Raw genomic sequence first — 27,046 nt, 5'->3', positions numbered from 1 at the left:
CAGGAATGAAAGACATACAAAAGCATCAGGTTTGTTTCTCTGTCAATTTTAAGTGCTCATTGTAAAGGATCATTAAAGCCTGACGTGTGCTGTTCAGAAGCCGACACTGGGGAGGAGCAGGCAAGCCACAGGAGCAGCCCTGCTCGCCCAGGCCAGCACAGGCTTGTCAGAGCCACTGGCTGCCTTCCTCCCTCAGCAGCCAAATCCCATGGGAGTTTGCATGCAGCAGTGAGCCAGGCGAAGGGGCCACAGCTGAGCTCACACGCATCAGTGTGCCACCAGCTCCCTGTGCTGCCATGGGACATCCCTGGGTGTCATGGAATGGGCTGCTAGGGCTGTGGTACCCTGGCATGTTCCCAGGGGAAATGATGCTGTCCTGGGCATGGGGCAGACATTGGGGAATGCTGGTGTGCCTGTAGTCTGGACAGACTCCACTTTGTGTGATGCTTTACTGTGCTGTGCCTGAGTGGTGGCTGACTCACCAAGGTCCCTTTTTGGGGACATCCATGTTCAGGCACCCTACTGCACATAGGCCAGCACGTCCTGCCCTCACAGGGCTCTTTGCAAAAGCCTTGCAGTTGGTTGTGCAGTTTGTTTGGTTTCATGAGAGCCAGGCAGGATTGCCCAGCTGGCTGTGCTGGAGCTGTGAGGGCTGAGCAAGTCGGCACCCGCGCCAGGACACCCGGTGCTCCTTTGTAGTCCATCCCAGCCGTACAGTCATTCCAAACAGCCCGGTTTGGTGGGTGCTTTGGGAAGGGGTGTTGTGCTCAGGGAAGTACAACCAAATGCTACTTCCCAACAGCAATTCGTGGCGTAAGAAACACTATACTTCCTCTCCAACTCCTTTACTTAATTGATCAAAGAGATCTGTCATCAATAGCTTGAATTTACAGGATGTTTGCAAACTTTTCCTTCTGGGAGGTGTAAGGCTTTGCTCACAGATATGCTCATGTGGGTTTTGTCATTGGTCACCCTCGGACCGCCAGGACAAGCCACAGTCCTGCCTTTATTTAGCAGGGCCAGGGTAGGTTTGTAAACTGTCAAAGTTAAACTGGAAACATACCCCAAACCTAAGAAGATCACAGAACACAAAGGCATTTGTAAACTAATGTAATTACTTTCCTCAGTGCCTTTGAACAAAGTTGGCTCCAGTTTAAAGGCTTTTTCCTACCCTGTTTTTGCATTATGTTCTTTCCTTTCTCCTGGTTTATTTCTAATTTATGCCTCTTCCTCCTCCTCTTCTCCCTTTTAGCATCAAGCAGCTGTTAATTTCCAAAATGTGTATCCGTTTTTGTTAGCAAAACTTGGTGTTTGGACATTTTCCTTTTGAAGGTGAGAATAACATCTTGGGAATCTGCTGTGCCAGGTTCTATGCCTGTCCGAGTGGGACCTCCCTGGGGCAGGATGGGGCTTGCCCAGCTGGCCAGTATCCCATGGCACCTAGCACCCACAGCTGGGTGGCATATCCAGTGCACTGGCCAGACCATTCCCATGGCATCTGTGACCTCGTGATGTTGTCTGAAGCCTTATTTTGACTCAGCCTGGTGTTTCAGACTCCTTTGGGATTTCTCTCATCCAGATGTGAGCAGAAGTCAGAGTGAAGTGGGGCAAGTGTGGAAACTGAGGATGAAACCTAGTCCAGCCCCACAAGGGGCTCCTGTGTGTTAGTGATTCTTGTTGGGATAATCACGGGCAGAGCAGATCTGTTGCGAGGGGAAATAGGAAGATGCAGAGCTGCTGTGTTGTACAGCAGAAGTAGTTGATAATAAAACAGTTACAGATACTGCAAGGTTTAAAGGGGAAATATTATTTCTCCAGGGTCATTGCCTGCACTGTTATCCTTATTTGGGTGCAACTTACAGTGCAGAGCCTGTAAGAGCAGTGAGGAGCCATCAGCTGGCACGTGGGGGGTCTGGCCCTGGCCCTGCAAGGCTCACCAGCTACAAGGCTTGTGCATGCTGCAACCCAGAGCTGGATGGAGGAGGAGTTAGCATAAAACAGTGACCTTTTGTACAAAAGCAAAGTGCAGACTGAGCGGTTTTAGTTTTCCAGCAAGTTAACGCTTTTTCCCTGAGAAGCCAGATTGATCTAAGAATCCCCTTCTCCTTCTTTATTTTTGAGCATCACATGGGCCTGTGCCAGCCCAGCTGCTCCCACACCAGGTCAGAAATGCTGTTAGCAGCCAGCTGGACACAAAGGCAGGGACACTGGCAGCCTGTGACCCTGTCCCTCCCAGTCTTGGGTCTCTCATCCAAGGAGCTGGGTCCATGCCATGGGAATGGGTGATGCCTGAGAGCCTGTTATATGCACAAGCCTGGCCTAATGTGAGCCTTGGCAAGGGGTGTCCTTCTGCTCTTCATCTGCCCTCTGGATGGATCTCTTGGGATAGAAGTGATGTCCCAGGTGAAAGGATCTGTGCATCCCTCTGGTTCAAGTTTTTCCCCAGGAGGGAATGGTGGCTCGAGAAAGCCATTGGCAGGCGTAAGGATTTTCTCCCCATGAGATGTTCCACAGGCACTGGACAGCCTCTGCTCCATCCACTCCATGAGCACTCCTGTAGAAGGTCCCTTTGGCTGATGCGGATCCAAAGCAAACCCTTTCAGGTTATTTCAGGCAACAGAACACAGGTTGGAGCCTGTTGTATTTATTTTGTTTTGCTTCTCAAACCAAATTGCCCATCCCTGCCAAGCTATATTGCTGGTGTGATGGGAACCAGTTCCTGCAGACCTGCTGAGACTAAATGGAAAACTTCCCAACGGAAGCAGGAGTGGAGCTGGGCACGTACGTCCTGCTGGATTGTGCTCTGGGAAGGCAGCACCCAGGCAGCTGAAGGAAGAGCTCCCATCCTTGCTTTTTGCCCAGGGTGAGCGTCTTGGGGCTCATTGCTTTAGGAATTTGGCGGCTCTTCAGAAAAAAAGTAATTTATAGTCTCCACCAACTTCAAGGACTGGGTGGGCAAAAAGACTTCATTGCAAGAAATCAAAACACAAGCTAACTAGTGTGAGCACAGGGCACAGTGAGCAGCGTCTCCACACGTGGGAAATTCGGCAGGAGAAGCCAGCAGGAGTGTGTGCCAGCTGGGCAGGCACAGCATGGCAGTGTGGAAGCCTGGCAGCCCAGGAAAGGGTATGGTATGGCAGGTGGGGCGTTGCCGGGAGATTTTCAACTGCAAACTCTGCTACAGACTTGCTGCATGAACTCAGGGAGCTCATTTAACATCGTGATGCTGCAATCAGTCCTTCGCAATGTGTATATTTGCTACCTTATGTAGCATGTCATATGTGCTTTGATATCCCTGGATGAAGGATGCTCTATAAATGCAAAGTAAGTATTCTAATGTACGTAGTTTGTTTTCTTTTTAACATAACAAAATACTTCGCAGCCGTTCTTTCTTTGACAGTTTCCATAGCTGGTGGGTCTGTTTCTGCTGTGCCTTAGCAAAACAAATTTAGGGTTTTGCAGTGGCATATGCTCAGCATGTTCCTTGGCTTTGCAACATGAGCAGTTCCCTTGTCATCAGCACTGCGGAGTCGTGTGTGGAAATCTGCTAAAATCTCCCTTTCTGGAAAATCTGATGATTGGGAAAGGTGGATGGTGACATCGGTTTGGGGAGGAATCATAAATTGAGAAAATTGCCGGAGCAGCTCTTGCTCGCAGGTAGTTCTGAATGAGAGCAAAGAGTGAGATGAATGCAGAGCAATTATTCCTGAATAAAGCTAGGTTTGGATAGTTATTCTAGAATAAAAGGGTATTTCTTCCTGTAGAAGATAGCTGCGTATGAGCCACCCCCATCAGCCTGCGAGCCCGTGGGTGAGCTCCCCTGCCAGCCAGCCCTGTGTGACCAGCCTGTGTCCCCATCCCTCCCAGTGACCCACAGCAGCTTGTCATCTGCAGATGCTGTGGGGCTGTGCAGGCAGAGGGGGCTTCTCTGGACAGAGCCAGCCCAGGTGGTGCTTTCTAGGCCAAAGTCCAAAGCATACAGCGAGGGAAAAAGCTGATCAGAAACCACTGCAAAGGAACTGTCGTTTGGGAAAAGCCCTGTGAAAGCTGCAGGCAGTGCAGCTACTCCAAAATTAATTGCTGAGAGCTGAGGGAGCATCTTGGGGCTGATCCCACCATGGTAAAGGCAGAAAGCTGTATGCACTGCATCTCTCTAGCCAAGAGCAGACTTAAGGAAGCCGGCCAGCCCTCTGTTTCTGCCCAAGCATCTGGGGCTGCAGAGAATCCCAGTCCCAGCTGAGCTTTCCCTTACCTTTACCTTCTCCTGGTTCTTCCCAAGCCATTCAACATCACTGTGGCCGCCATTTCAGAGCGGATCCTCAGCCAGCGAGTCCCCTCCTGGTGCTGGCCCGGCCCTCGAGTGCACATCCCAGGTGTGGCAGTCAGAGGAGAGACGCTGGGGTTCAGGGTGTGCTTCCTCTCCAGGCTGCACTGCACTCCCAGCGCCAGTCACGCCAGTCCTCAGCCTTTTTAATGGCTGATTTTAATTACACACTCTGAGACGAAAGAGAAAAACTAAGCCTTCCACCAGATTTTATCTGCTGTTTATTTCCACAAATTGCTGCATTAAAAAGCCTGGAGGGGTTTGATGGAGGTGGAGGCTCAGATAGCCAGCAACACGGAGACTGCCGGGGCGCAGCCTTTTTAACCTCCCTGCTGAGGCAGGGGCCGACACATCCCCACAGCCGGCGCAATGCTCACGCTATGGAGGCTGACTGAGCAAACGGTAACGCGCCCCCACCTCGCCGGGGCTGCCACCCCTCTTCCTCGGAGGACAAAAGACAACAAACCCGAAGCAGCTCCTGGCTCTGTTTCCCTGCTCAAAATCTTTGGGAAGACCCAGTGCTTGCTGCCTCAGGGGGTGGTGCTGGCTGGGCAGAGGGGCACGGGCTCAGCCAGGGAACTCCACTGCAGTCCCCTCTCTTGCTCCGTAGGTGCACCAGTACTACAGCTGCCTGCCCGAGGACAAGGTTCCCTATGTCAACAGCCCAGGGGAAAAATCTCGCATAAAGCAACTTCTTCACCAGCTGCCACCCCATGACAATGAGGTCAGTATCTAAAAAATGTGCTTGGACGTCAACAGGGCTGCGGGTGGGGAGTGGACGCTCCTCCTGGGGTTGCTTGTGAGAAGCGTGGCTTTCCTTTCTCAAGTCCTTTTGCTTTTCAGGGGGATTTACTTGAATTTTGGTCATGTTGCTATTTAAGTTGCTATATTTGCTCCCTGCTTTGATTGTTGGAGGTGGGGAGTTGATTGTTTTTAAAGTTAAATTTTTTTTAAATCATCTTTCTTCAGTTGTCTGAAATAAAAGCATTTTCTCAGCCCTTGGAGGCCAAGGCCCTGTTAAGAGTGCCTTGGAATGCTGTTGAGATTATCTAGAGACAGATCCAAAGTTGCAAAAGCCTTTTCCCGTGTGCTGCTTCCGACTCACCTTGGGAGTGGGAGTGAGTGTGCTGAGGAGGGGCTTCAGCTGGGCTGAGCCTCATGAGCTGGGAGAGCCTGGGAGGCCGCAGGTTGAGTCAAAACCAGTCAGAGCAAAATAAACCTTCTTACATCTCGCAAGAATGATGTGAGGCAGCAAAAAGGGTCTGGTCTTTGACGTCCTGATCTCACCAGTGAGAACACTGGCTTCTGGTAACCCACAAAATTTCCCTGTGTAAACGAAAAGAATAATTTTCATGCTACTTTCTGAAGAAGCCGCTCTGGGAAATACATGCAGGTAACTTGTTTGATCTCAGTCAGATTTTAACAAGTTTGCCTGCACGTGGCTGGGTGCCACAGGCACAGCACTGTCAGCATGGGGGGAGCTCCAGGCACAAGGAAGGGGCTTCTTCCTGTACACCCTTGAGCACCAACCTGCCTGCCTGCTTCCCTGGCAGCTGCTGGAAACCCACAGCCTCTGACAGCCAAAAAACATAAGAGTAAATACACACAAGAGCTGCTACTGCAGCCTGTGTTTTCCTGCAAGTTGGACACACAAGTCTGTGTGTATTTTCTGCAAAGTGGCAGATTTTGCATCCAGTTTCCCTTCATGCTCAGTTTTGCTCCTTTGAAAATTCAAGGTGTGGTGGTTGCTCATGTGATTAGCTCTGCTCAGCTCCATGAGCCTTCTCTCCCAAGTAACAGAGGGTGGATTGGCACTGGTGCTGCATTTGACCTCCCTGGCTCTTCAGTTGTATTCCCCATTGAAATGCAACCAGCCAAGAGCTAAGACTGCAGGATGGAAATAGCCAGGAAAACCTCAGAGTTTTATAAGCTTCGGGGAAATTGCATCATTTGTTGTTTGTATCCTTTTATTTTACTTATTTCCTTATTACCTTGCAATGCAGAGGTTTTGCAAATGTGCAGACCTGATCCTTTGCTGGAAGAATAGTTCACAAGTCCCTGGAACTCTTCCCGTACCATAATTTGTGCAGAGAAAAGGGTCTGTGCTCTAGAAATACCAGTGGAATATTATGAAGACCTCTGCCACAGGAGGCTGATGGAGAAAGCAGGAAAACCATCAGTCCAATTGATGGTCTGGGTGGGACTCTGAGAACCCAACTTTTAAGGCTTTTCTACAAATTGAGCACCTAAAGAGCAACATTTCTCCTGCCCCTTTTTCTCATCTCCGCCTCTTGAAATTCTGACCAAACCCCAGAAGACTGAAGCCCATACACCTTTGTTTCTCCAGCCTCTCCCAAGCCAAGGGCAGGGGTTTGCAGGGCCCATGGAACTGCCCCTCACTGGGCAGTGCGCCAGGGGCACCCCAGGCACTGAGCATCACGTGTATTTTTTAGGTCCGCTATTGCAACTCATTGGATGAGGAGGAGAAGAGGGAGCTCAAACTCTTCAGCAACCAGAGGAAGAGGGAAAATTTAGGGAGAGGCAATGTTCGACCATTCCCTGTAACCATGACAGGAGCCATCTGTGAGCAGGTGGGTAGTGGCTGATGAACTGGTACCTGCATCACCCAAGTTATGTGAAGCACGTCTCCTGTTAAGACAGGCTGAGAGAGTTGGAGCTTTTCACCATGGAGAGGAGAAGGTTCTGGGGTGCCTTTAAAACCTTTCCAGTACCTAAAGGGACTACATGAGAGCTGAAGAGGGATATAGCTGAAGGGCATATATTGATAGAGGGAATGGCTTTAAACTGACAAGATGGCATGTTTAGATCAGGTACGAGAAAGAAATTCTTCCCTGTGAGAGTGTCGAGGCACTAGCACAGGTTGCCTAGGGAAGTTGTGGCTGCTCCATCCCTGGAAGTGTTTAAGGCCAGATTGGATGAGGCTTTGAGGAGCCTGGTCTAGTGGAATGTAGGGGGATTGGAACTGGATGATCTTCAGGTTCCTTCCAAGCCACACCGTTCTATGATTTAATGAGGCTCATGGGACAAGTATCTGCCCATGACCCTGCCAGGTGTGAGTGCTGGGGTCTGTCAGGGCACCTTTCAGGATATTTGACATGGAGTTGTCAATTCAGCTCCTGGCATTGTGCAGGGAAGTGATTGTGAGAGCAGCTGGTTGGCAATGGGTAGCAGTGGGGTCACCCGCACCCCCTGTTAATCTCTGGCTTTTCTGACAGTGTGGCGGCCAGATCAATGGAGGGGACATGGCCGTCTTCGCCTCGCGAGCGGGACACGGCGTCTGCTGGCACCCTCCCTGCTTCATCTGCAGCATCTGCAATGAGCTGCTGGTCGACCTGATCTACTTCTACCAGGATGGGAAGATCTACTGTGGCAGGCACCACGCCGAGTGCCTCAAGCCCCGCTGCGCTGCTTGTGATGAGGTAAGAGCCAGCATCTGCCACGAGCACTGCTGCCCACTGGGGTGGCACAAGAGGGTTGGGTGGCATTTCCCCTCCATCCCTGACTTTTTCATGAAGGCATACACACCAAGTCTGATGGCTTGGCTTTGCCAAGGGTTCGAGCAAGCTTTTCCTGAGGTTTCAGGTATTCTTAGTTGCAGTCTGCCTAGGACTGTTCTGAGTTAGGACCTCATCTACATGCAGGAAGCTGGGGGGTTTCCATGAGTGTTTCCAGTAGAAGCACAGCCCCCATGCTGTGTGATTTTAGCCCAGCTGGTGTGGTGATCCTCCCTTCTCCTCCATTTCCCCAGAAAAAGCCTGTGATGGGATGGATGCTGTGTTTCTTACAAGTCGGTCATGTCTGAGTACATGCCAAGCTGAAATAGGCTTTGAGAGAGGTGATTAACAGGCTGTAGGAAGCTGAACAAATAGAATACAAAACTAATATAGAAAACCATACAGAGTCACCTCTGAGCACTTCTCAATTGTAAATCTCTGTTTAAAAGGCTGGTGAAGGAGATTGCTCAGGTTTTTAAAGTTATGAAAACCATAGTGTGGAAAACTGTATGCACTATAAAATACCACGTTCCATCTTTGCAAGCATGTAATAGTAAATATCCAAGGCTATATGCACTTCAAATATAAAGAGCATTGATGTATGTGTCCAATTAAATTTGTAGTGTTACCAGTAAAAAACAACCCCTAACCATTCGACTGGCTCTATTTCCTTGTGGCTTAGGCTGGGTAATTTTTTTTCATGTACTTTTTATCCCTGCAAATTTTCATTTAATTCTTTCATTCAGCTCCTTCAGCATGCTTTTTTCCCCCTAAAACATCATGTGCTAATTGTGAGAAACAGTAATTCAGGGATAGGAGGATCTGCAGGGGAAAATTTTTGGTGTACCCTGTGCCAGGGTAGAGAAACAGGGAGCAGATCTAGGGCTGCTGGCTCCCTTGGCTTGGCTTTGGGAGTTGAGATAGGGTGGGATCTGCTGAGGACATTTTAGATGGCTGCTTCTCCAAGTCATCCTTAACAGTGCTCTGTGCCTCAGTTTCCCCACTGGTATAATGACTGCAATCACCTTTATAAGCACCCAGGCTGGGGTAGCAGCAAGATGAGGAGCCAAGGTAGCTCCATCTTTTCTCCTCCCTAGAGAGCTGCCACTTCTCCTTGTGTTTTTGCTCATCCTTTGTGGTCAGGTCCCTGTTTCCGAGATGGGTAAATGTGTTCCAGTAAGCGGCTGCTCTGTTCTTCAGAAGTCCACCAGATCGATAGGTTGTATGTAAGTTAGTTTATTATCCTGATCAACCTCTCCAGTTGATGGATGAGCTTATGAGCACATTACTGCAGCTCTGCCTTAACACTTTGTAGTCTGGGCACTAATGCACTTCTGAGGAATTTGCATTTTAATGGATTTTTCTAAGAAATGATGGGTGCCCCTGCCACAAACCAAACCATGGGAGTTTCCCATGCAGGACTGGGGAAGTTAGCTGTAAAATTTGGAGGTTGCATCAACAAAGGGGCACAGCTGCCATGCACTGGACTGGAGACACAAAGGTTGGTGTCTGCATCCCAGGTTCCTTTTCTGACCAACTCTGCTCCACGCTTGTGTGTTTCTTCCCCCAGATCATTTTTGCCGACGAGTGCACTGAGGCCGAAGGGAGGCACTGGCACATGAAGCATTTCTGCTGTTTTGAGTGCGAGACAGTTCTGGGGGGGCAGCGCTACATCATGAAGGATGGGAGGCCCTACTGCTGCAGCTGCTTTGAGTCCCTGTACGCCGAGTACTGTGACACCTGCGCCCAGCACATCGGTATGTGCAGGAGGGCAGCGGGCACAGCGCTGCTGGGGAGCTTGCTGCTGACAAGAGCTGTTGCATTAAGTCCTTGACAACACTGTGGGGCTGCGGGCAGGACTATGCATGGCTGGGGCAACCAAATGTGCTTATGCCTCTCTCCCATCCCACCAAGGAGGTAACATGGTGATTTATTTGATTAAACCACTGTTTATCCCCCTTTTTGTAGTCAGAGAGGGGACAATTATCAGAGGGCAACCTCAGCAGCAATGGCAGCCAGTGAAAGCTTTCTCTGGCATAATAAAATTTCTCTGGCATGTTTTTTTCCCTTTAAATCGCATTTTCCTGTAAGCAGCCTGGCTCTTCAACTCAGATTCTTCCCATCCAAGCTTGCCAAAGGATCACATGATTTGATGAGCTACTGACAGAAAAGATGCTTGTTCATTAGGCATCATTATTGTTTCTGAGCCTTTTTCAATCAATTTGCAGATAGATGTTCTCAGACAGAAATAAATAATGCATCAGGGTCAATTTATGTTTCTAGAACAGTGATTTAAAATGCACTTCATTCAAGAGGCTAGCTGTCCGCAAGCTGGGTGGGCTGGGAAGCACCTTGCTACTCTCCCCAGCCCCCTTTGCCACTTGGCTGAGCACCGTGAACACACAGGCAGCCCTTCCTTTGTCCATAGAGGTGAGCTCACATGTTCAAATATTTCATGCGCTGCAGGGGAAAAAGAAAACAACCATTTTGCTCTTGTGTAGCAGCCAGATGGCACAGGGAGGGGAGACTCAGGGTTTAGGTGAAGCACTTGGAGGATGTGTCTGCTGTGACCTGCAGCACATCCTTTCCAAAAGCTCAGCTGCAGAACAGTGAAGAAGCAGCTGTTAATGCTTCTTGCATGGTCCCTTCCTTTGTGCTTCTCCCATCTGCTGTCCTTCACTCCAACTGGCCTGCTGGAGCCTGCTGACTGTCAGGTTTTCAGGGTAAAATGTCTGGTTTCGTGCATATTTGCACATTTCTAGCAAAGGAGGGACTGCCACCATTTTGCTTCAAGTCGCTCATAGTAGTGAACTGAGCACTGTGCCTACAAGCTACATAAATCATAAGAAGTAAGAAGTGATTCTTACATAAGAAGTAAGCATGTGATTAAGTCTTGTAAGGCTTGGGTTGGTGAGGATGAAGTAAAGAGGCTGCCTTCCTTCCTCTGCAAGATGGCTTTGGCAGTGGAAAAGGAGCTGGTAAAATCCCACCCACCATCTTGTCTCTCTTTTGCCCACAAGGGTAGCACTCCCATCTGTATAAAAGCATTTTGCTCACTATAAGGGGAGGAAAAAAACCAATTATACTAAACCTAATTTAGCCTGGAATAAAACAGACCATTAACATACTGTTCATTTATAAGTTACCTGGCAGCACTTGGCCCCACAGCGGGTGTGCAGGCACGTGCTGTGCACATGTGGGTGTGACACCCACCGTGCCAGCCAGCCCACACTGTGCACTGCAGTTTCTCAGGGAACAAGGGCAACAAGGGCTTTGGCCAGGAACAGCAGCTTAAACAAGAGTGCAAACGTTGTAATCGAAACCTCAGGAGCTTTGCTCACGGCTCTGACTGAGAGCACTGTGCAGATGTTGCTCCTTGAGGTTTGGCTGGCGGGGGACAGACTGGCTGCATCAATTCCTTTACTGAACCCAAGGTGGACCTGGTGAAGCAACCCAGGAAATGTGGCTGGGTGCAAGGCAAGGGTGTGTGCTTGACCCCTGGGGCCAGCTCTTTCCATTCTCTTTTGGAGAAGCGGCCCCAGAAGCCAAAATAAAGTTAGGATGGGACCACAGTAGCAGCAAGGGACAGGGATGTCATCTGCTCTGTTACATACTTAACCAAGGCAGCACAAATTCCTCATTATGGTTTTGTTGGAGGCTTTTTTTTTTTTTTTTTTTAATAAGCAGCATATTACTTTTACTTCAAGGACTTTTTGGAGAACTTCTTGCATTCCTTTGCTTTATGATCGGAAATATCCCCATTTAATACAAAATAGCTTGAGGCATGGTTCTGCTGCCGTTCCCAACACTGAGTAACTCCCAAGCAAAGGCCTGGAATTACAATTGGGAGGAATTAAAAATGGGATTAACTTCATGCTTCAGAGAAACCCTGAAAAAGGGCTTTCAAGCGAGGCTGAGTGCACGTCACTCATAGGGGATCATAGAGTCATAGGATGGTTTGGGTTGGAAGGGACCTTAAAGGTAGTCTCATTCCAACTGCCCACCATCGACAGGGACACTTTCCACTAGACCAGGTTGCTCAAAAGCCCATCCAGCCTGACCTTGATGAAGGTTTTAAGTGCAGTGTTAGATGACCCTGACACTGTGTGTCTTCCCCCTCAAGGTATTGACCAGGGCCAGATGACATACGACGGCCAGCACTGGCACGCCACCGAGACCTGCTTTTGCTGCGCCCAGTGCAAGAAGTCACTGCTGGGACGGCCCTTCCTGCCCAAGCAGGGGCAGATCTTCTGCTCCAGGGCCTGCAGCATTGGTGATGACCCCAATGGCTCCGACTCCTCCGACTCAGCTTTCCAGAGCGCACGAGCCAAGGAATCCCGCCGCAGCGCCAAGATCGGCAAGAACAAGGCAAAGGGTGAGGAGGGGGCACGCAGCCCCTGCAACCAGCTGCAGGTCACCTCCAACCGTCTCTCTACCGACGTGGACCCGCTGTCCCTGCAGATGGATCTGCTGAGCCTGGCCAGCCAGACACCGAGCCTCAACAGGGACCACTTGTGGAGGAGCCGGGATGAGCTCTATCACTACGGGGGCAAAATGGAGCAAAGCCAGTCTCAAACCCCCTTGCAGCTTCTCAGCCAGTGCAACATAAGAACCTCCTATAACCCCACCCAGGTCCCAGGCTCACAGTCGGATTTATGGGCAAAACACTTCAGCAACCCAAAGAGGAGCTCTTCGCTGGCCATGAAGAGCCATGGTGGCAGCTTCATCCAGGACTGCAGAGAGGACTACTACTCAGGGAGGCTCCACTCACAGGAGAGCTACAGTGATATGTCCAACCAGAGCTTCCCAGAGACCAGAGGAAATCTCAAAGTCCCCAAGTATGAAGAGGAAGAGGAGGGTGGGATGCCAACGTCGCAGTGCCGCACCCGTCACCCCATCAATGCCCTCAAGTTCACAGAGGATCTGACGCCCACTGAGCAGACCCCCCGAGGCTCCATGGAGTCCCTCGCACTCTCCAATGCTACAGGTATGTCACCTCTGCTCCTGCCACCCTGAGACTACCCCAGCACACCCTCCATGCAAGTGAGTCCCTTGTGTTCCGGTGTCTTCCCAATGTCAGGGTGACCGACAACTTGGGGACCACCAAGTCTAACAGTTGTCTGCCTGGTCCCAACAAGCCTAACAGTTCCTCTCCATTTGCTTGCTTGTTTACCAAGTGCAGGGCTTTATAGATGGCTGGCCTTTCTGTTCAGCTCAGAACAAATGTTTTCAAGCTCTTTAATCCTCCCTTTTGTGAAGAGAGGGGGGAAAATCAAGGCCACCTGCTAACGCAGAGGCAGATTCCAGCCTTCAGCATTTGAAGGACTGCTGTCAGCTGTCCTTGCGGGCTAAAAGTATTTTTAAATGCTTTGAAATAGGCCCAGTTAACCCCTTTTGAATGTTACGCAGTCCTCAAGCACGTGACTAGTTAAAAGAAATTCCTCCCCCTCTATGCACACAGCTCTTTAATTCCTCTTCCCCAACCCCTTGGTAGAAACTGCAGGGAAAAGCCAGGCAAGATACTTGTCCCATCAGGCTGAGCCTGTTTCTCATGAGCACATCCCAGGGTCATATTTCTCAGTCCTCTCACCCCAGACATGTTTGGGTTTCACTCACGGCTGCGGGGATGGGTGTATGTGCACAGATGTGTCCGTGTGCAGCTCTGGTCCACAGCTGGCGCTGGGCAGGCTCCGTCCTTCCTGCAGCCTGCACTGCTTCACTCACCCACCACAGCTCCCAAGTCCCTCAGCGGAAAACTTCTCAGAAAAGAGAATACTGAGCCTGGTTTGCTCTCCAGAGAAACTGCCTTGCTTTTTTCTTTGTGGCTCCCCGGGCTTTTTTCTGTTCCAGACAAGCATTGCTTGGATTTGGGCAGGTCCTGCATCTGAATGACTGCAAGATGGAGCCCTTCTGCCTTGTTGCTGGCAGGGAGTGGCCTGTGGGGTGTTTGTGCCTGGTCCTGAGGAACCCCCACAGGATGCTAGCAGTGGGTGGTGAGGATTGCCAAGCCCACAGAGAGCTGAGCCTCCCCTGAATCCCAGTTCTGGGCTCTGCCCCACCTGGATGGACAGGTTTGCTCTGCTACGCCTTTGCCTTTTCACCCGCACCCAGGGTTTGGTGTGTTTGTTTAGCAAAGCTGCCAGCCCTATGCCAAGATGTGAAATGATCTCTGTTTCAGCCAGGATCTCCCTATCCAGCAAGTGGAAAAATGGGGGCAGAGGAGAAGCTAATGAGCTGGGAAGGGTTTTGCTTAAACAGCCTCAGATATACACAAAGGAGAAATAGATGTGAAATGGCGAGGGAATCGGGAATTGCTCTCCAAAACAGGGTTTCCCTAAGCAAAGCTCCACATTTCGAAAGCCTCTTGTGTTCCTGAAAACTTACGTTGTGTAAACCCCATCAGTACAAAGAGTCTTGAGCAACACCAAGCTTGGATGAGCAATCCCTAAGCAGTGGAGGGGTTGTTGCATGCTTTGGAGCTGAAGTGTAACATATTATTGGGGATATACGTCAAGACACAGAAAATGTGGCAAGGCCTTCATATCAAAGTGAAAATCATTCTGCCTTTCATTTTAGAAACCCCTTTTTAAAATGCTGGGAGGAAGACGTTCCAAAGGCATCCATCCTCCATATGGAGCCAGAGTCTGAATTTTCCTCAGGGGCAGTGACTTGCCTTAATGGCTCGCTGCTTTCTGGAGCAGATGCTCAGCATGATGGGGCTTGCAGTGAGTGTTCACTGTTCCTCTGCAGAGTGAGGTGATAATATTTTTATTAATGCGTAAGGTTCTAATAATTTTCCTTGCTCTGGGAGCTGGCTCAGCTGAGCTAGGAGCAACAGGCAGCTCCCCCAGGGCTATGCCTGCAATTATGGAGGACACAATTATCATCCCATTTAATTGGCAGTGTTTTGAGGACAGGGAGATTTGGTGACCTGGATGAGGTCTGTGAGAGAGCAGGTTTTTGGGCGGGTGATGTCAGGGCACAGCACTCCAGTGCCTGGCTTTTTCCCATCCCTGCACTCCCTGCTGTGGCTGAGCAAGCTCCCCACAGAGCAGCCCCCAAACACAGCCCAGGGGTCTGGCTCATCCCATGTCCTCCACCCTGCATCCTCCAGTTCTGCTTTGCTGAAGCTCCCAGGCATCCACATACAAAGTCCCTTTGAGCTGCACAGTTGCTCCACCTTATAAAGTGAAATAATTAACACTGCATCCATCTAAGGTTTTATGGCATCGCTGAAAACATTCTGCTTTTTATAGGGAGCTGACGGGCAAACAGTCCCTGACCTGGAGAACACATGTTAAAAGCTGGTACCTCCCTCGCAGCAGATTTTGCTGTGATGTTTTTATTACGACTTAACTACTAATTAGCCAGAGACAATCAGTAATGCAGGTAACTCAGGGCTGTGCAGCAGTAATCCCTGTCCTTTGGCCGGAAGGCTGCCTGCCGTGAGCAGATGTTGTTCCCTGTAATATTTCAGGGTCAGTCATTGTGTCAGCCATTTCGGGGTCAAGATCTACATGACCCCAATCTCCTGCAAAACCCCAGGTTTCTACCTTACCAAAAGGGCTCTGTTTAATCACTTTAAAGCCAATTCCTATGCGTTAGTAAAGAGGTGAGACACCGTGTTAATCCTGGGCATGTGCCCTTACAGTGCTGGGTTGTGCTCTGCTGTCACCATGGGCAGTAGTGCGCCAGAAGACACGCAAGTGGCAGAGGTGGCTGTGACCCTCCTTGTGCTCTGTGTTGAGGCTTGAATTAGATGGGAGTGTCTCTGCTGCCCTGTGCTTTGCACTTGCGTAATTGCCACAAATGCTGATGGGATTTAAGCACATCCGCTGGCAAAGGGCAGTCTCCTGCGGGTGGGAGGCATCTCTCCTTCCCTTCCATGTCTCTATTTGAAAATCCCTATTCTGCCATCAGCTGAAGGCTACAGCAGACTCCAATCTGCTACAGCTTTTTGGAGACTGTATCCTCCTGCACTACATGGCCATTAGATGGAGAAGCAAAAAGGAAACAATATTTCTCAGCCTGTTTTCCAAGAGAGAGCTAATTTTTGCAGATTTTCTTTTATACTATCTTTTATATTGTGCTTCCTTTGTCTACTTTTGGGGGTTTTGGGTGTTTTGTTTTTTTTAATGGCAGTAACAAGAACAAAAAACAGTGGATCCTGTAGCAGTGTTTGCCTTGTAGCTAGCTCCCTGTATTAAGCAACTGGGATGATGTTAAGATGGAATTTGTCCAAGAAGGTTTGCTCATGATAAAAAGCCTGATTCTACCAGGGGTTAATCACTTCCCAGAAGATACTCAGTCCATCAGCCCAGCTCCCTATGTTTGTGTTTCTCTCCAGAAAGGTTTTGCAGTCACTGCATGTGCTTGGCAGTGGAATTAGAAATCAAGAGCTGATCTCTGCTGATTCCAAGCAGTTATTTCCACAAAATGACAGCTGGTCAAATGGCCCACTTAAGAAAGTACCTGCAAGCTAAATCTTGTTCTCTAGGAACAATGTCTTTGTGTGCTGCTTGCAGAGAGCAGGAGCCCTCTGGAGGTAGAAGTCACTTTGAATGGTGACACTGCTGTATGCAAAAAGAGAAACAGATTTTAAGGATTCCTTGAGAAAATGAGTTTGGATGAGGGGAGCATCTGTCACAGGCATAAATCCAGTTTAAAAATATGTTAAAGTGGTGCTGTTACAGGGTGGAATGTGATTTCACTTGTATGGTACACACTGCTCCTGTCATCTGTGTTGTGTGATGCCCAGCGACCCCAAATAGTTTGTTTTTCCAGGACTAGACAACAACTGTTGATATACCCAGAAAGTGGAGAGAACAGGGCTGATCCCTGCATGTTTGAGCTGCAGTGACCTGACAGCATCATCTGTCTCCAGTCCCTTTTCTTCCTCTGCCTGCAGAGGAGCTAAAAGCTGCAGGGCAGGTGAGGGTAAGAACAAGCCCTGACTAAGGGCCCAGGTTGTATTTTCTGGAGAGACATTAATTAACCCAGCCTCTCCTGCACTGGGAGCTTGGGAGCAGCTCCTGAACACCCTCAGGGATGGCAGTGAGGGGTCTGGATTCTGATCTCCCTTCCCGTGTCCTCAGTAGCACTGCATCCCATGGGTGCTCCTCTCTCCCCTGGGCTGGAGAGGGCAGCTGCCTTGAGTGCTCCAGCTGAGTTATGCAATCCAGAAAATGACACATTGGCTGTTCTGAGTTTTCCTATGAAAAAAGGAGGCTCCCAGCTCTCCACCATATTCTTATCACTCTCTTTCCTCCAAACTGCTTCCAAGTTGGAAGATGAGATCCCTGGGAGAAATTCTTGAAATTTTGAGGCACAGGTATAACATTCCCTAATTCAAGCCAGATAATTTCAAAACCAATGTGAAGATAAAGGTTTTCCACCCCAAAGGCCCAGTGCAAAACCACCGTAAAACTGTCAAGAACATTTCTTCTCTCCCTCACTTGCCTTTTGCCACTCAACAGTGGGAGGTTTCGTGTGCCTGCTGCAGAGGCCAACCTCCTGCCTGTCTTCAACCCTTCAGTGTCACACATGTGACATGTGTGGGTCTGCAGAGCATGTGGGGTAATGCAAACTGAGGGAGAACCGAAATGGACTTCTGGAAGGAGATGTTATTGGGGGAAGCAATAGCACATCATCTGCAACATGGCTTGTTGGCCATCAGCTGGGGAGGGTGCAGGAGATGGGACTGATAAAGGAGCTGATAAAGGAGCTGTAGGAGGCCATCAGCTGGGGAGGGTGCAGGAGATGGGACTGCTGATAAAGGAGCTGTAGGAGAGGCTTCTAGGTTAAAATACAACCCTTTTCCCAGCAGCACCCACATAGGGACTTCTTTTCACCAAGCTGGAAGGGACTAATTGGGTGGGAAATACCCAATGACATCTATGAGTTGCACATGGGGACACCATGGAAGGCTGGTGGGACTGTGATCCACTTGCTGGGGGCTCTGCCTTCCCCCAAATTGTTTACTTACCATGATTTCCAGTTACATAAAGGTTCTGCTTTATTTCTGCACGCCCTGAGGTTGCTCAGAAGTGAGATGGGGCTGGGCTTTAAACAAAGCTCTGTGCAGGCTGTTTCTCCTTAAATTTCTTTTTAGTTCTAGGAACTGACCTTGAAATAAACCCTGTTTGAGGGGTAGTGAGGATGCCTGATACTGTGTGAGAGAGAAGACTGTGGCACAGGGGGCCGGACACAAGAGATGCCATGCTGTCCCCTCCTATGCATCTATAGCTGCATTTAAACACTGGCTGTCAGGGCTGGGTGCTAGGTTTTGGTGCTGGCAGGCACCTCTGTGGGGCTCTGTGGTGAGAGCTGTGATGCACAGGTGTGTGTGTCCGCTGTGATAAATGTAAAGGCAAGAAGCAAGTGTCAGCACAGCCTTGTTTGTTTGCAATATCCTATGTCAGGATATTCTGCATTCCGTGGGTGATGCTCTCCTGCAGTGGGATGCTGGCTCACCCCATGTTAGCACAGCTTCATGGGGAGTTTGATTTATTGGGGGCTGGGAGCTGCTTCCCCTCACGGGGGGCTCCATTCCCAGCCTCACACCCAGCCCACGTGCTCTCTGCAGCCTCTCTGATGTCATCTGCCAAGTGCTTTAATAATTCATAATTAATGCAACTTGCAGCCCCTGTTTAGCAAAGCACACAATGGGATTTAAGTGCCTCTGAGTGTTTTGTTGTGGCAAGGTTGTAGAGGTGATGTTCACGAGGGGTATCTTTGTGCTGTTACTTTGCTTATTTGGGTGTTTTTTCCCATGGCAGTGCTTATGGGATAAACGTGGTTCTCAGTAGAGGTGGGGAAGGACTTCAGAGGGTATGGTACAATGTGTTCTTAGCAAACCTGAATGTTAATGAGACACCTGCTTGGTTTTCTCAGCACTGCAGCTAGCTCCAGTTCTATATCGAGCACCCACAGCCAAGCTGCAGCTTTCCCTTGTGCTCATTGGAAAAGCGTGTGTTTCCATGGCTCCAGGGTGAAATATTGAGCCTGGCAGCCCCATGCAGTGGAGAGCAGTGGCAGAAAAATCTGCTGTGTCTACGTGTGCTGCAGTGTTGGCACCAGTCTGGCTCCAGGACAGCCACTGGCTGAAGCACCATGCCAGAGGCAGCAGTGACATCTCTTCCAGTGCATGAGTCTCTGGAGCAGCCAACAATGCATGTGTCTCAGAGCATTGTGCAGAAGTAAATTTTGGTGGGATGAGCACATTATCCCTGGGTTTGCACCCTTGGAATGGTCTTTGTGATGTGGTAACAACCATCCCACACCATGGGCCAGAGTAGGGCTCCTGCTCCCTTGGATGGCCTTGGGAAACAGGTTCTCAGATTTCTTAGTTAGGAGAAAGTCAGGGCTGCATGGTGGGGTCTCACCATGTGTGCTCTTCCAGACTGAGGCTCTCTTGGGTTATTAGTTGTGTTCCCAGATGAAGCACTTCATTAAGAGGGAGCTGCAACAGCTGTACATAAATACTGGTAGCTCAAGAAGGTGGGGCCTCATGGATAGGTGTAGCTCTGGAATGGCAAATGACCTTAAGGGACAAGGGTTGGTGCCACTTTCACCCCATCCAGGGCAGTGTGGGACCAGGAATCTGGAGACACCCTGCATGTGCATGGGTACCCACTGCCTTTGGGTGCCAAGGAAATCCTCCAGCACCAGAGCCTGCCCCAGTCACCTTCTGCTGTGATTACACAGGAAGAGTTTTCTTCTGAAACTTTCCTTGCAGGAGTCAGCAGACCTGGAGAATAATGTGTTCCCTCCTCTTTTCAAGCATTTTTTTCTGCATTTGAGGGTTGTTACTATATCCCATTCAGCCTTCTCTCCTCTAGACTAAACAACCTCTGCTCTTTCAAACTTCATTCCCAGGTTACGTTTTCTAGATGAAATTTTTTTAGACAAATGGTTATTGCTATCTCCTGATCTCACTGAGGTCAGACTGGAACACTCCTGGCTTGTTCCCACTATGCCTCCTGAGGTCTTGTGGCTCCATAGGGAGGGACATTTAGAGACCTTAGACTAATCTGGGCCTAGCCCCACTCACGATGCCGTGGCATAAATGTAAAATTCAGCTGGGAAACACTTTTGTGTTCTGCAAGGATTGTAGATTGCATCCTGGACCTGGAACCTGCTGTGGGCACCATAATAAAAGCCATGCAGAGCTCAGCTGGAAAAGCACAGCTTTGCTCCTGAGTGAGTGGAATAAATCCTTCACTGTCACCATGAGCAGGTAAAATGAAGTTTCCCTCTCCCAGCCACACAGCTTGCTGGGTCACTTCCAAGTGTGGCTCCCAAAAAAAAGGCTTGTGCATGTGCAGCCTGCCCAGTCTACCTAGGAAGACATGTTTTACCCCTCAGCATGGAGCCTTTTCCACTCTGTCATACAGAGAAATGAAGCCATTGGATGTTGGAGTGGCTTTACATCAGCCTCCTGAGCATGGGCTCCATCACACCCCAAGTTCTGTGTGCTGGCAATGGTGATGGACATATTCAGTGCTGGATTCCTCTTACAATCAGCATTTTCCCAGTGAATCAAGATCTTAGAATGTTTGTGCTTAATTATAATCAAGCTGTCTGAATGATCAGCCAGAAACATCCCCTGGACTGATTAAACCTCGCACTCCAAGCATGAGCCATTCACATGGTCACAGAACCCTTGTCTGAACTCACTGCCCTGTGCTGACTTCCAAGGGGAAAAGACTAAAGCACTCATGGGTGTCTGGTGGAAGTATGTGAGGGACTGGAGACCCCTGTCCTGCACAAACTAAACCAGTGAAGCTCTGGCTCTGCCCTTCCCGAGCCGGAGCACCTCACTTATCACAACTTGCTTCCCTCCAGGTTGTCCTGCTTGATCTTGGCAACATCATTCTGCCTGTGATGTGAAGGATGCAGATGTGTCTTGTTTAATTGAAAACACTGTATCACTCTTGCCATGTCTCCAGAGCCTGTGCCTAGACACTTTTTTATTCTTGCTGGATGCAGGACCACAGAAGGGAGATGGCTGTGAGGGGCAGCTGAGACCTGTGGGTACTATCTGATATGGCTGGCGCTGGGAGCAAAGCACCAGCTCAGCCCACATCCCTGCGAGTGGGACAAGGTCAGCCCCTTTTTAATGATGTTGCCAAAATCAATCTGTTGATGTCACAGAAGCATCCTGTGGTGTTGGAGCTGTATTTCTGCACAGCACTGCTGTTGCTCGTTCTTTTTGCTGAGCTGCACCGGCTCCCTTAATGAAGGGCTGCATAAATATCACCGAGGGCTCATTTTCCTTGGTGTCAGCTATTGTCTGACAGATCTGATTAAGGCCACATTGGACTGTCAACAGCCATGATTCTCATTGTGATCAGCTCTGCCAGCAGTCCCACTGTTGCTCTGACTTTTCAGGAAGTCTTTGCGCATGTTACCGAGTTGCTCTTCCCCCCCCCAGGGGCTGCTGGGCTCCTCCACAGTGGCACAGGAGGGACATGGGGAGCAGCACCTGATGTGGCAAATGCCTTCACTGGGTTCACAGGCAGAAGATAGCAGCTCCAGCAAGGAGGAGAAACACAATGGGAGTGTGGAGTGTGGGTGGGCAGGTCTTCAGAGGGGATAGGAAGTCCATCCAGGGCTTTTTCCAAAGGGCAGTGGGCAGTGTTGGGCTTGGTTACTCAAAATCAGTGTGACTTAGGGAGGAAAAAAGAAAGCATAAAGTTGACTTGAAAAGTGTGTCCTTTTTGAAACAAAACATGGCTTTTCCTTCTGTCAGCCTCTCCTTCTTCCTGTGGTGTTCAGGGATCACCTTCACTTTACCTTCCTCTGTAATCATAAACTTCAGAAACACCCCCATTAACAGCAGAAAAGCAAAGGAGCTGGGACTCAGGGAACAAAACCAAACCAGGTGAGGGCCAGTAGTGGCTAAAGCTCTCCAGGTGCCACCAAGGGCAGGGTTTGGAAAACCTTGCCCAGCTTTGCAGGATCTGTTGATCTTTTTAATGCTGAGCCCAAGAAAACTCTGAAGCAGCTCATGAATAGGGTTAGTGACAGCAACCCTTGTTCTTGCTCAGGTTTAGCAGCAACAGCTAATGCCAAAAAGCAGCTGAGCTCTTGATGAAATGCAAGCAGCTTTTGTTGAGGGAAAAAGGGCTTTATTCTTGAACTGTGGGCTGGGTTGTTATTTTTTATAATTAATTAACAAAGTCATAAATTCTCGGTGATTGCATAAAGTCTATGCGTCATTTTGGAAATTCTGCTGATGGTGCACAGCTCTCTGTGTTGGGTCTGCAGCGGGGTGTTGTCGGAGAGGGACAGGGAGAAGGGTGCCAAAGCAAACACTCTGCATTTGATTTGGGATGAAACAGATTTCCTTTGAAATAACTTGTGAAACGTCTTGTCCTGAGCTTGCAATGCAACCACTGACTGCTGCCAGTTGTCAAGCCAACAGGGAGATAGAAAATAATCAGGAAACACCCATAAAACAAGCCAAGGACTAGGGCACTGTGGAGTGCACTGAGTTTCTTGTTGACAGGTAGGTGCTGAGCAAACACCTCACTTCTTCCTTGCTGCCAGGTGAAGGCTTCCTGGGCTGAAGGAAAGCATTTTACAGGAGCTCAGGGCTTGTCAGCACACTGGAGAGATCCAATGGGTCACCTTCCCAAGCAAGGCAGCCCATCAAGCTGGAGCTCATGTTTTTAGCTCCTGCCCATGCACAACTCCCTGGATATCTGCAGGGATAGTCTGACCCTCGCACTGTCCTGCTGCTCACAGGGAGCTCCAGCAGACCCTCTGGTGCTTGGGCATTTCCTTGCTTCTGGGGAAACCCAACTGTAACTTCAGTCTCTCCACAGGTGTCATTCAGGGGACCTGTAAAGTGCAGCATAGTGACAACCCTGAATTAAGTCAGCGGCCCTGTTTTCATCTGCCCCTGATATTGTTTTGTCCTCCAAAATGTGTTGTCATTGGAGAAGCTGTGGGGGCTGGATCATGGCACCCTAGTTAGCTCAGCATGCAGGAGGCCTCAGGTTACCTCTGATGCATGATTTCTCCCTGGCGTTGCTGGTTATTCCTATCAAGTTGCAGACAGTGTAGACATATGGGAAAGGAAGTCGTGAAAAGCAGCTTGGAGTCCAACTCAAAACACCTTAAATTGGTGTGATTTCCCCAAAGGAGGAACTGCCTGCTCTTTAAAAAAAAATATAAGTCCTCCTCTTAAAAAGGGCTCTTCAGGACAGGATCGTACCACTGAGTTACTTTTTAAAGCAAAAGTCTTGGGCCAAAACCAGCCTCCACCCTGCATCTCTGCTGACAGAAAATTCTCTTTCTTAACTTCTTTTTTTTTTTTTCCCCTTTGCCCTTTTCCTGCAAAGGCCTCTCAGCAGATGGTGGAGCCAAGCGCCAGGAGCACCTCTCCAGGTTCTCCATGCCTGACCTGAGCAAAGACTCGGGCATGAACGTCTCAGAGAAAATGAGCAACATGGGCACCCTGAACTCCTCCATGCAGTTCCGCAGCGCTGAGTCCGTGCGCAGCCTGCTGTCGGTGCAGCAGTACCAGGACACAGAGCCCACCCTGCACGACCTCGCCAGCCCCCTCGGCTATCGAGAGCGGCCGTCGCACGGACGGATGCACCAGAGCTTTGACTATGGCAGCGGGGTGCCCGGGGGCAAGCTGGGGGCACAGGAGATCCCAAGGCACACACCCATGAGCGAGCGCATGCGCCGGAGAACCACTCTCCGGGATGATGACCAGCACTATCGCCTGCACCGGCCCCGGCGGTCCCGGCGGTCCCGCTCGGACAACGCCCTGCACCTGGCCAGTGAGCAGTGCTACCGCCTGAAGGAGAGACCTTTGCTCCGAGCCAGGGACGACTACGACCCGTTCATGCACCAGAGGAGCTGCAGGGAGACAGTGGAGCAGGGTCCCCGCAGGGATGTCTACGGCCACTGTCCCCGGACGGTGTCGGATCTTGCCTTGCAGAACCACTTGGGTGAGAGGTGGGGGCCCTACTTCACCGAATACGACTGGTGCTCCACCTGCTCCTCCTCTTCAGAGTCTGACAATGAGGGCTATTTCCTCGGGGAGCCGATTCCGCAGCCTGCCCGCCTCCGGTATGTGACCAGCGAGGAGCTGCTGCACAAGTACGGCTCATACAGCATGCCCAAGTCTTCCACGGTGGGGGCCAGAGGACAATTGCACAGCCGGAAAAGACAGAAGAGCAAGAACTGTATCATATCCTAATGGCATCCTTGCCAGGCACCTTGGGAGAATGTAAATTAATTCACAATCTTGCACTGTTTTAGATTGTGTAAGTGCTTTTATTGTAAGAAAAAAAGGCCCGAAGAGTAGGGATTTATAAAAGGTTGTAGACTGGCTAGTATAAATAGTCATAATCCTGGGCATGGTGAATATATTTTGCACATATTACTTTGGAGATACTAATTTTAAAAGTTCACTTTAGCCTGTAATATTTACCTAGTAGTTTCTCTTCCTTCTCCCAAATACCGCCACCCCATTGAGCTCTGTTTGTCTGTACATTTTGGTTGCCACTGTTGACTCTCAGCATCAGTTTGCTGGTTGCTTTTGCTTTCCACCATGATTTTGTTTTCCATTAGCCATGTTGGTAGGTGATTTGTCTCTTGGACAGTGTGGGAGCCTAAGTTATTTCCACAATTGTTGTAAATGCGATGTAAATGAGAGTTTGGAGAAAATATTTTTGTATTTTGTAATATCAGAGGAATTTCTATATCCTAAGAGTCACTGGGAAAATGCATGCATGTTCAGAATTGTTTTCAGTCAGAGCTAACCAAACAGTGCTTTGGACACCCTTTCCATTTCATCATCAAACGCCTTAATTATTCAGTGAGAGTTTGCGTTTTCATTGGTTTTGAGGGTTTTTTTTGTTTTAACATTGTTTTGGTTTTTTTGGTTTTTCCTGTTCATTTGTTTTGATCCTGGTCAATAAACAGAACATTTTCTGATTCATTAAATCTTGATGAGGCCTCGGTGGCATTTTGAAGCCTGTGATTTGCAGGTACACTCCATCAGTCAGATACAGGAACCCTGACAAAAGCTGCAAAAGGGACTTTTTAAAAATTATAATTATTATTATTATTACCATTACATAGGAAAGAACAGAACTACCAAATGTCTGCAACATTGTAAATTACCAAAGCCAGAGAAGGAATTTCACGCCTCTGTAGAGAACGCTGAAGTTACTAAACATTGAACTATTATTTGGAGTAAATAAAGTGTAAATGGTGCAATTGTGTGATGTCAGCATGATGTTGTTTTGAATATAGACTTGTTTTATGGTGCTCTAGTCTCCTGGGTTATGTTGACTGCTGTTCATTACCAAGTGGAAGTCTCAGTATTGCCTCTTGCCTAACACATATGAGAACACCTGCAAACTGCTCCCCATGGGCCCCTCCTGCCCTGCAAGATGCCCTTGCCCCTCAGGGGCTGTTTGTGGCCAGGGCTTGTCCCCTGGGGGGCCAGGACAGCCCCTCGCTGTGGCAGAGGGCCCCTACATAGGGCTCAGCTGTGTTGTATTATGGTGGAATGTGAGTTTGTTCTCTTGTGTGCTTTAATCCATTAGGGTTCTGCCATCCCAGCTGCAAGCCAAGGCCAGGTTGTCTCAGTGCTTCCCAGAAAGGAGCAAGTTTGCAAAAGAGGCTCTTGGCACCCAAAGCACCTGAGGGGCTTAAGATAAGGCTGGGCTTTGAGCCACAGGAGGGCTGAGAGCTTAACCAGCTGCATTGCCCTGGCCCCATGTGCTGCTGGCACCTCAGGGTCTCCCTGCACCTTGAGGCCAGCCCCTCCCTACACCCTGGGAATGTGGATCCTGGTGCAGGGATGGCCCTGGCAGCCTTGGGCACACACAGGGACACCTCCATGCCTCCTCAAAGCAGCAGAAAAATCTGGAAGATGGATGTCTCCATACCACAGACTATTGCTAGGAATTTTTTGTTGTTTGTAAAGGACAATGTGATAATTATTATTCCTTTAAAAAGAAAAAAAAAAATAAATGATACTTAAATATATTTAAAAAAAAATGTTTTTTCCAGTTGGAATAAACAGAAGTATTCATCCAAAGGGAAGAGTCTCGTGTATGTTTTTTGCTCTTAAGGAGTGTTGGTAAATTGTGAGTAGAAAATTTGATTTTCACTGAGCTAGTCTTGCAATAAAAGCACAAGAACCAGCTCAGCTCCATCCTTGACATGGTTTTGGTGGGCAGGGAAAGCTGGTGGAAGAACATCTCCTGCACACCACACACCTTCCCCAGGGCTGGTGACCTGGTGTGGTACCCCCTGGACCCATTATTTGTTGTTTAAAAAGCCACATCATAGATTCATTAGGGTCGGAAAAAATCTCTAAAGTCATTGAGCAAGAACAACCCAACACCACCATGCTCACCACTAAAGGATATCCCCAAGAGCCACATCCTCACAGCTTTTGAACATTTCCAGGTTGTCTTCAAATCTTCCCCTGGTAATAGCCAGCACAGCTCAGCTGAAATCCCTGCTGGGCCTCTGGCATGCTGGGGGAGACTATTAACCTGAAATTGTAAGTAACAGCCTTTCCTTAGAAGTTCACAGATTTTTCCATGTTTTCTAAAATAGACCTGCCAAGCTGGATAGGGGTATTGCTTACAGCAACAAGTATGACACTGTAACTACAAGTTATTATATAATTGGAAGTTAATATGTACCACTTAATTCATTGTCAGTGATTAAAAGCACAATGAATGTTGTCTGTACAGCTGAGCTGCTCTTGTGCAGCAGGAGCTTGGATTGTTCAGCAAATGATAAAAAACTAATCCCCAGCCTTTCCCCTTTTCCTGCTTGCTGCCTCTCCCCAGGGCTAACAGAACAAGTTTAGAGACTCCTTGCAGCAGAATTGCAGCACTCTGCACATGCAATTTTATAATGAAATCCTGGGCACAGTGCCTCTGTTCATACGATCATTTTTGCTGCTGGAAGCAACTCTTCAAAATTGGGTTCTCACTGCAGAGCATCTCTGCATCCCTGCAATGACTGATGTACACCCCAGCTTTAATGCAGCAATGGAATTAGAACAGATGGGCAACAAATGGGTGAGAAAAGAGTCTGTCGGGTGATGCTCTGCTGGACCCTTCACCAGCACCACAGAAAGGTGTCAGATCACATTTTCTAAGAAAGAGTTCGTACAAATTTCAGCAGTAAATGCAAATGCAGCTTCCAAAGCCTT

General features: G+C 49.1%; 1 protein-coding gene across 3 annotated transcripts in view; it reads left to right on the top strand.

Annotated features, from left to right (window-relative positions):
* Positions 1 to 25,829, top strand: part of PRICKLE2 (prickle planar cell polarity protein 2) — a 58,397-nt gene extending 32,568 nt beyond the window's left edge. For 2 of the 3 annotated variants that reach the window (XM_017747166.1, XM_008643587.2), the window contains exons 3-8: positions 4,935 to 5,048; positions 6,778 to 6,915; positions 7,561 to 7,764; positions 9,410 to 9,596; positions 11,963 to 12,826; positions 23,190 to 25,829. In XM_017747166.1, coding sequence (XP_017602655.1) covers positions 4,935 to 5,048; positions 6,778 to 6,915; positions 7,561 to 7,764; positions 9,410 to 9,596; positions 11,963 to 12,826; positions 23,190 to 24,058 — 2,376 coding nt within the window. In that variant the 3' untranslated portion in view covers positions 24,059 to 25,829. Of the gene's footprint in view, positions 1 to 4,599; positions 4,727 to 4,934; positions 5,049 to 6,777; positions 6,916 to 7,560; positions 7,765 to 9,409; positions 9,597 to 11,962; positions 12,827 to 23,189 lie in introns of those variants that run through there. The other variant, XM_017747167.1, reaches the window with a different exon arrangement.
* The last annotated feature ends 1,217 nt before the right edge of the window (positions 25,830 to 27,046 follow it).

The sequence above is a fragment of the Corvus brachyrhynchos genome, unplaced genomic scaffold (assembly GCF_000691975.1).
Source record: "Corvus brachyrhynchos isolate BGI_N302 unplaced genomic scaffold, ASM69197v1 scaffold91, whole genome shotgun sequence".
Taxonomy (NCBI): Eukaryota; Metazoa; Chordata; class Aves; order Passeriformes; family Corvidae; genus Corvus; species Corvus brachyrhynchos.
The sequence above is the reverse complement of the archived record's forward strand: the minus strand, read 5'-3'. Positions and strand labels throughout refer to the sequence as shown.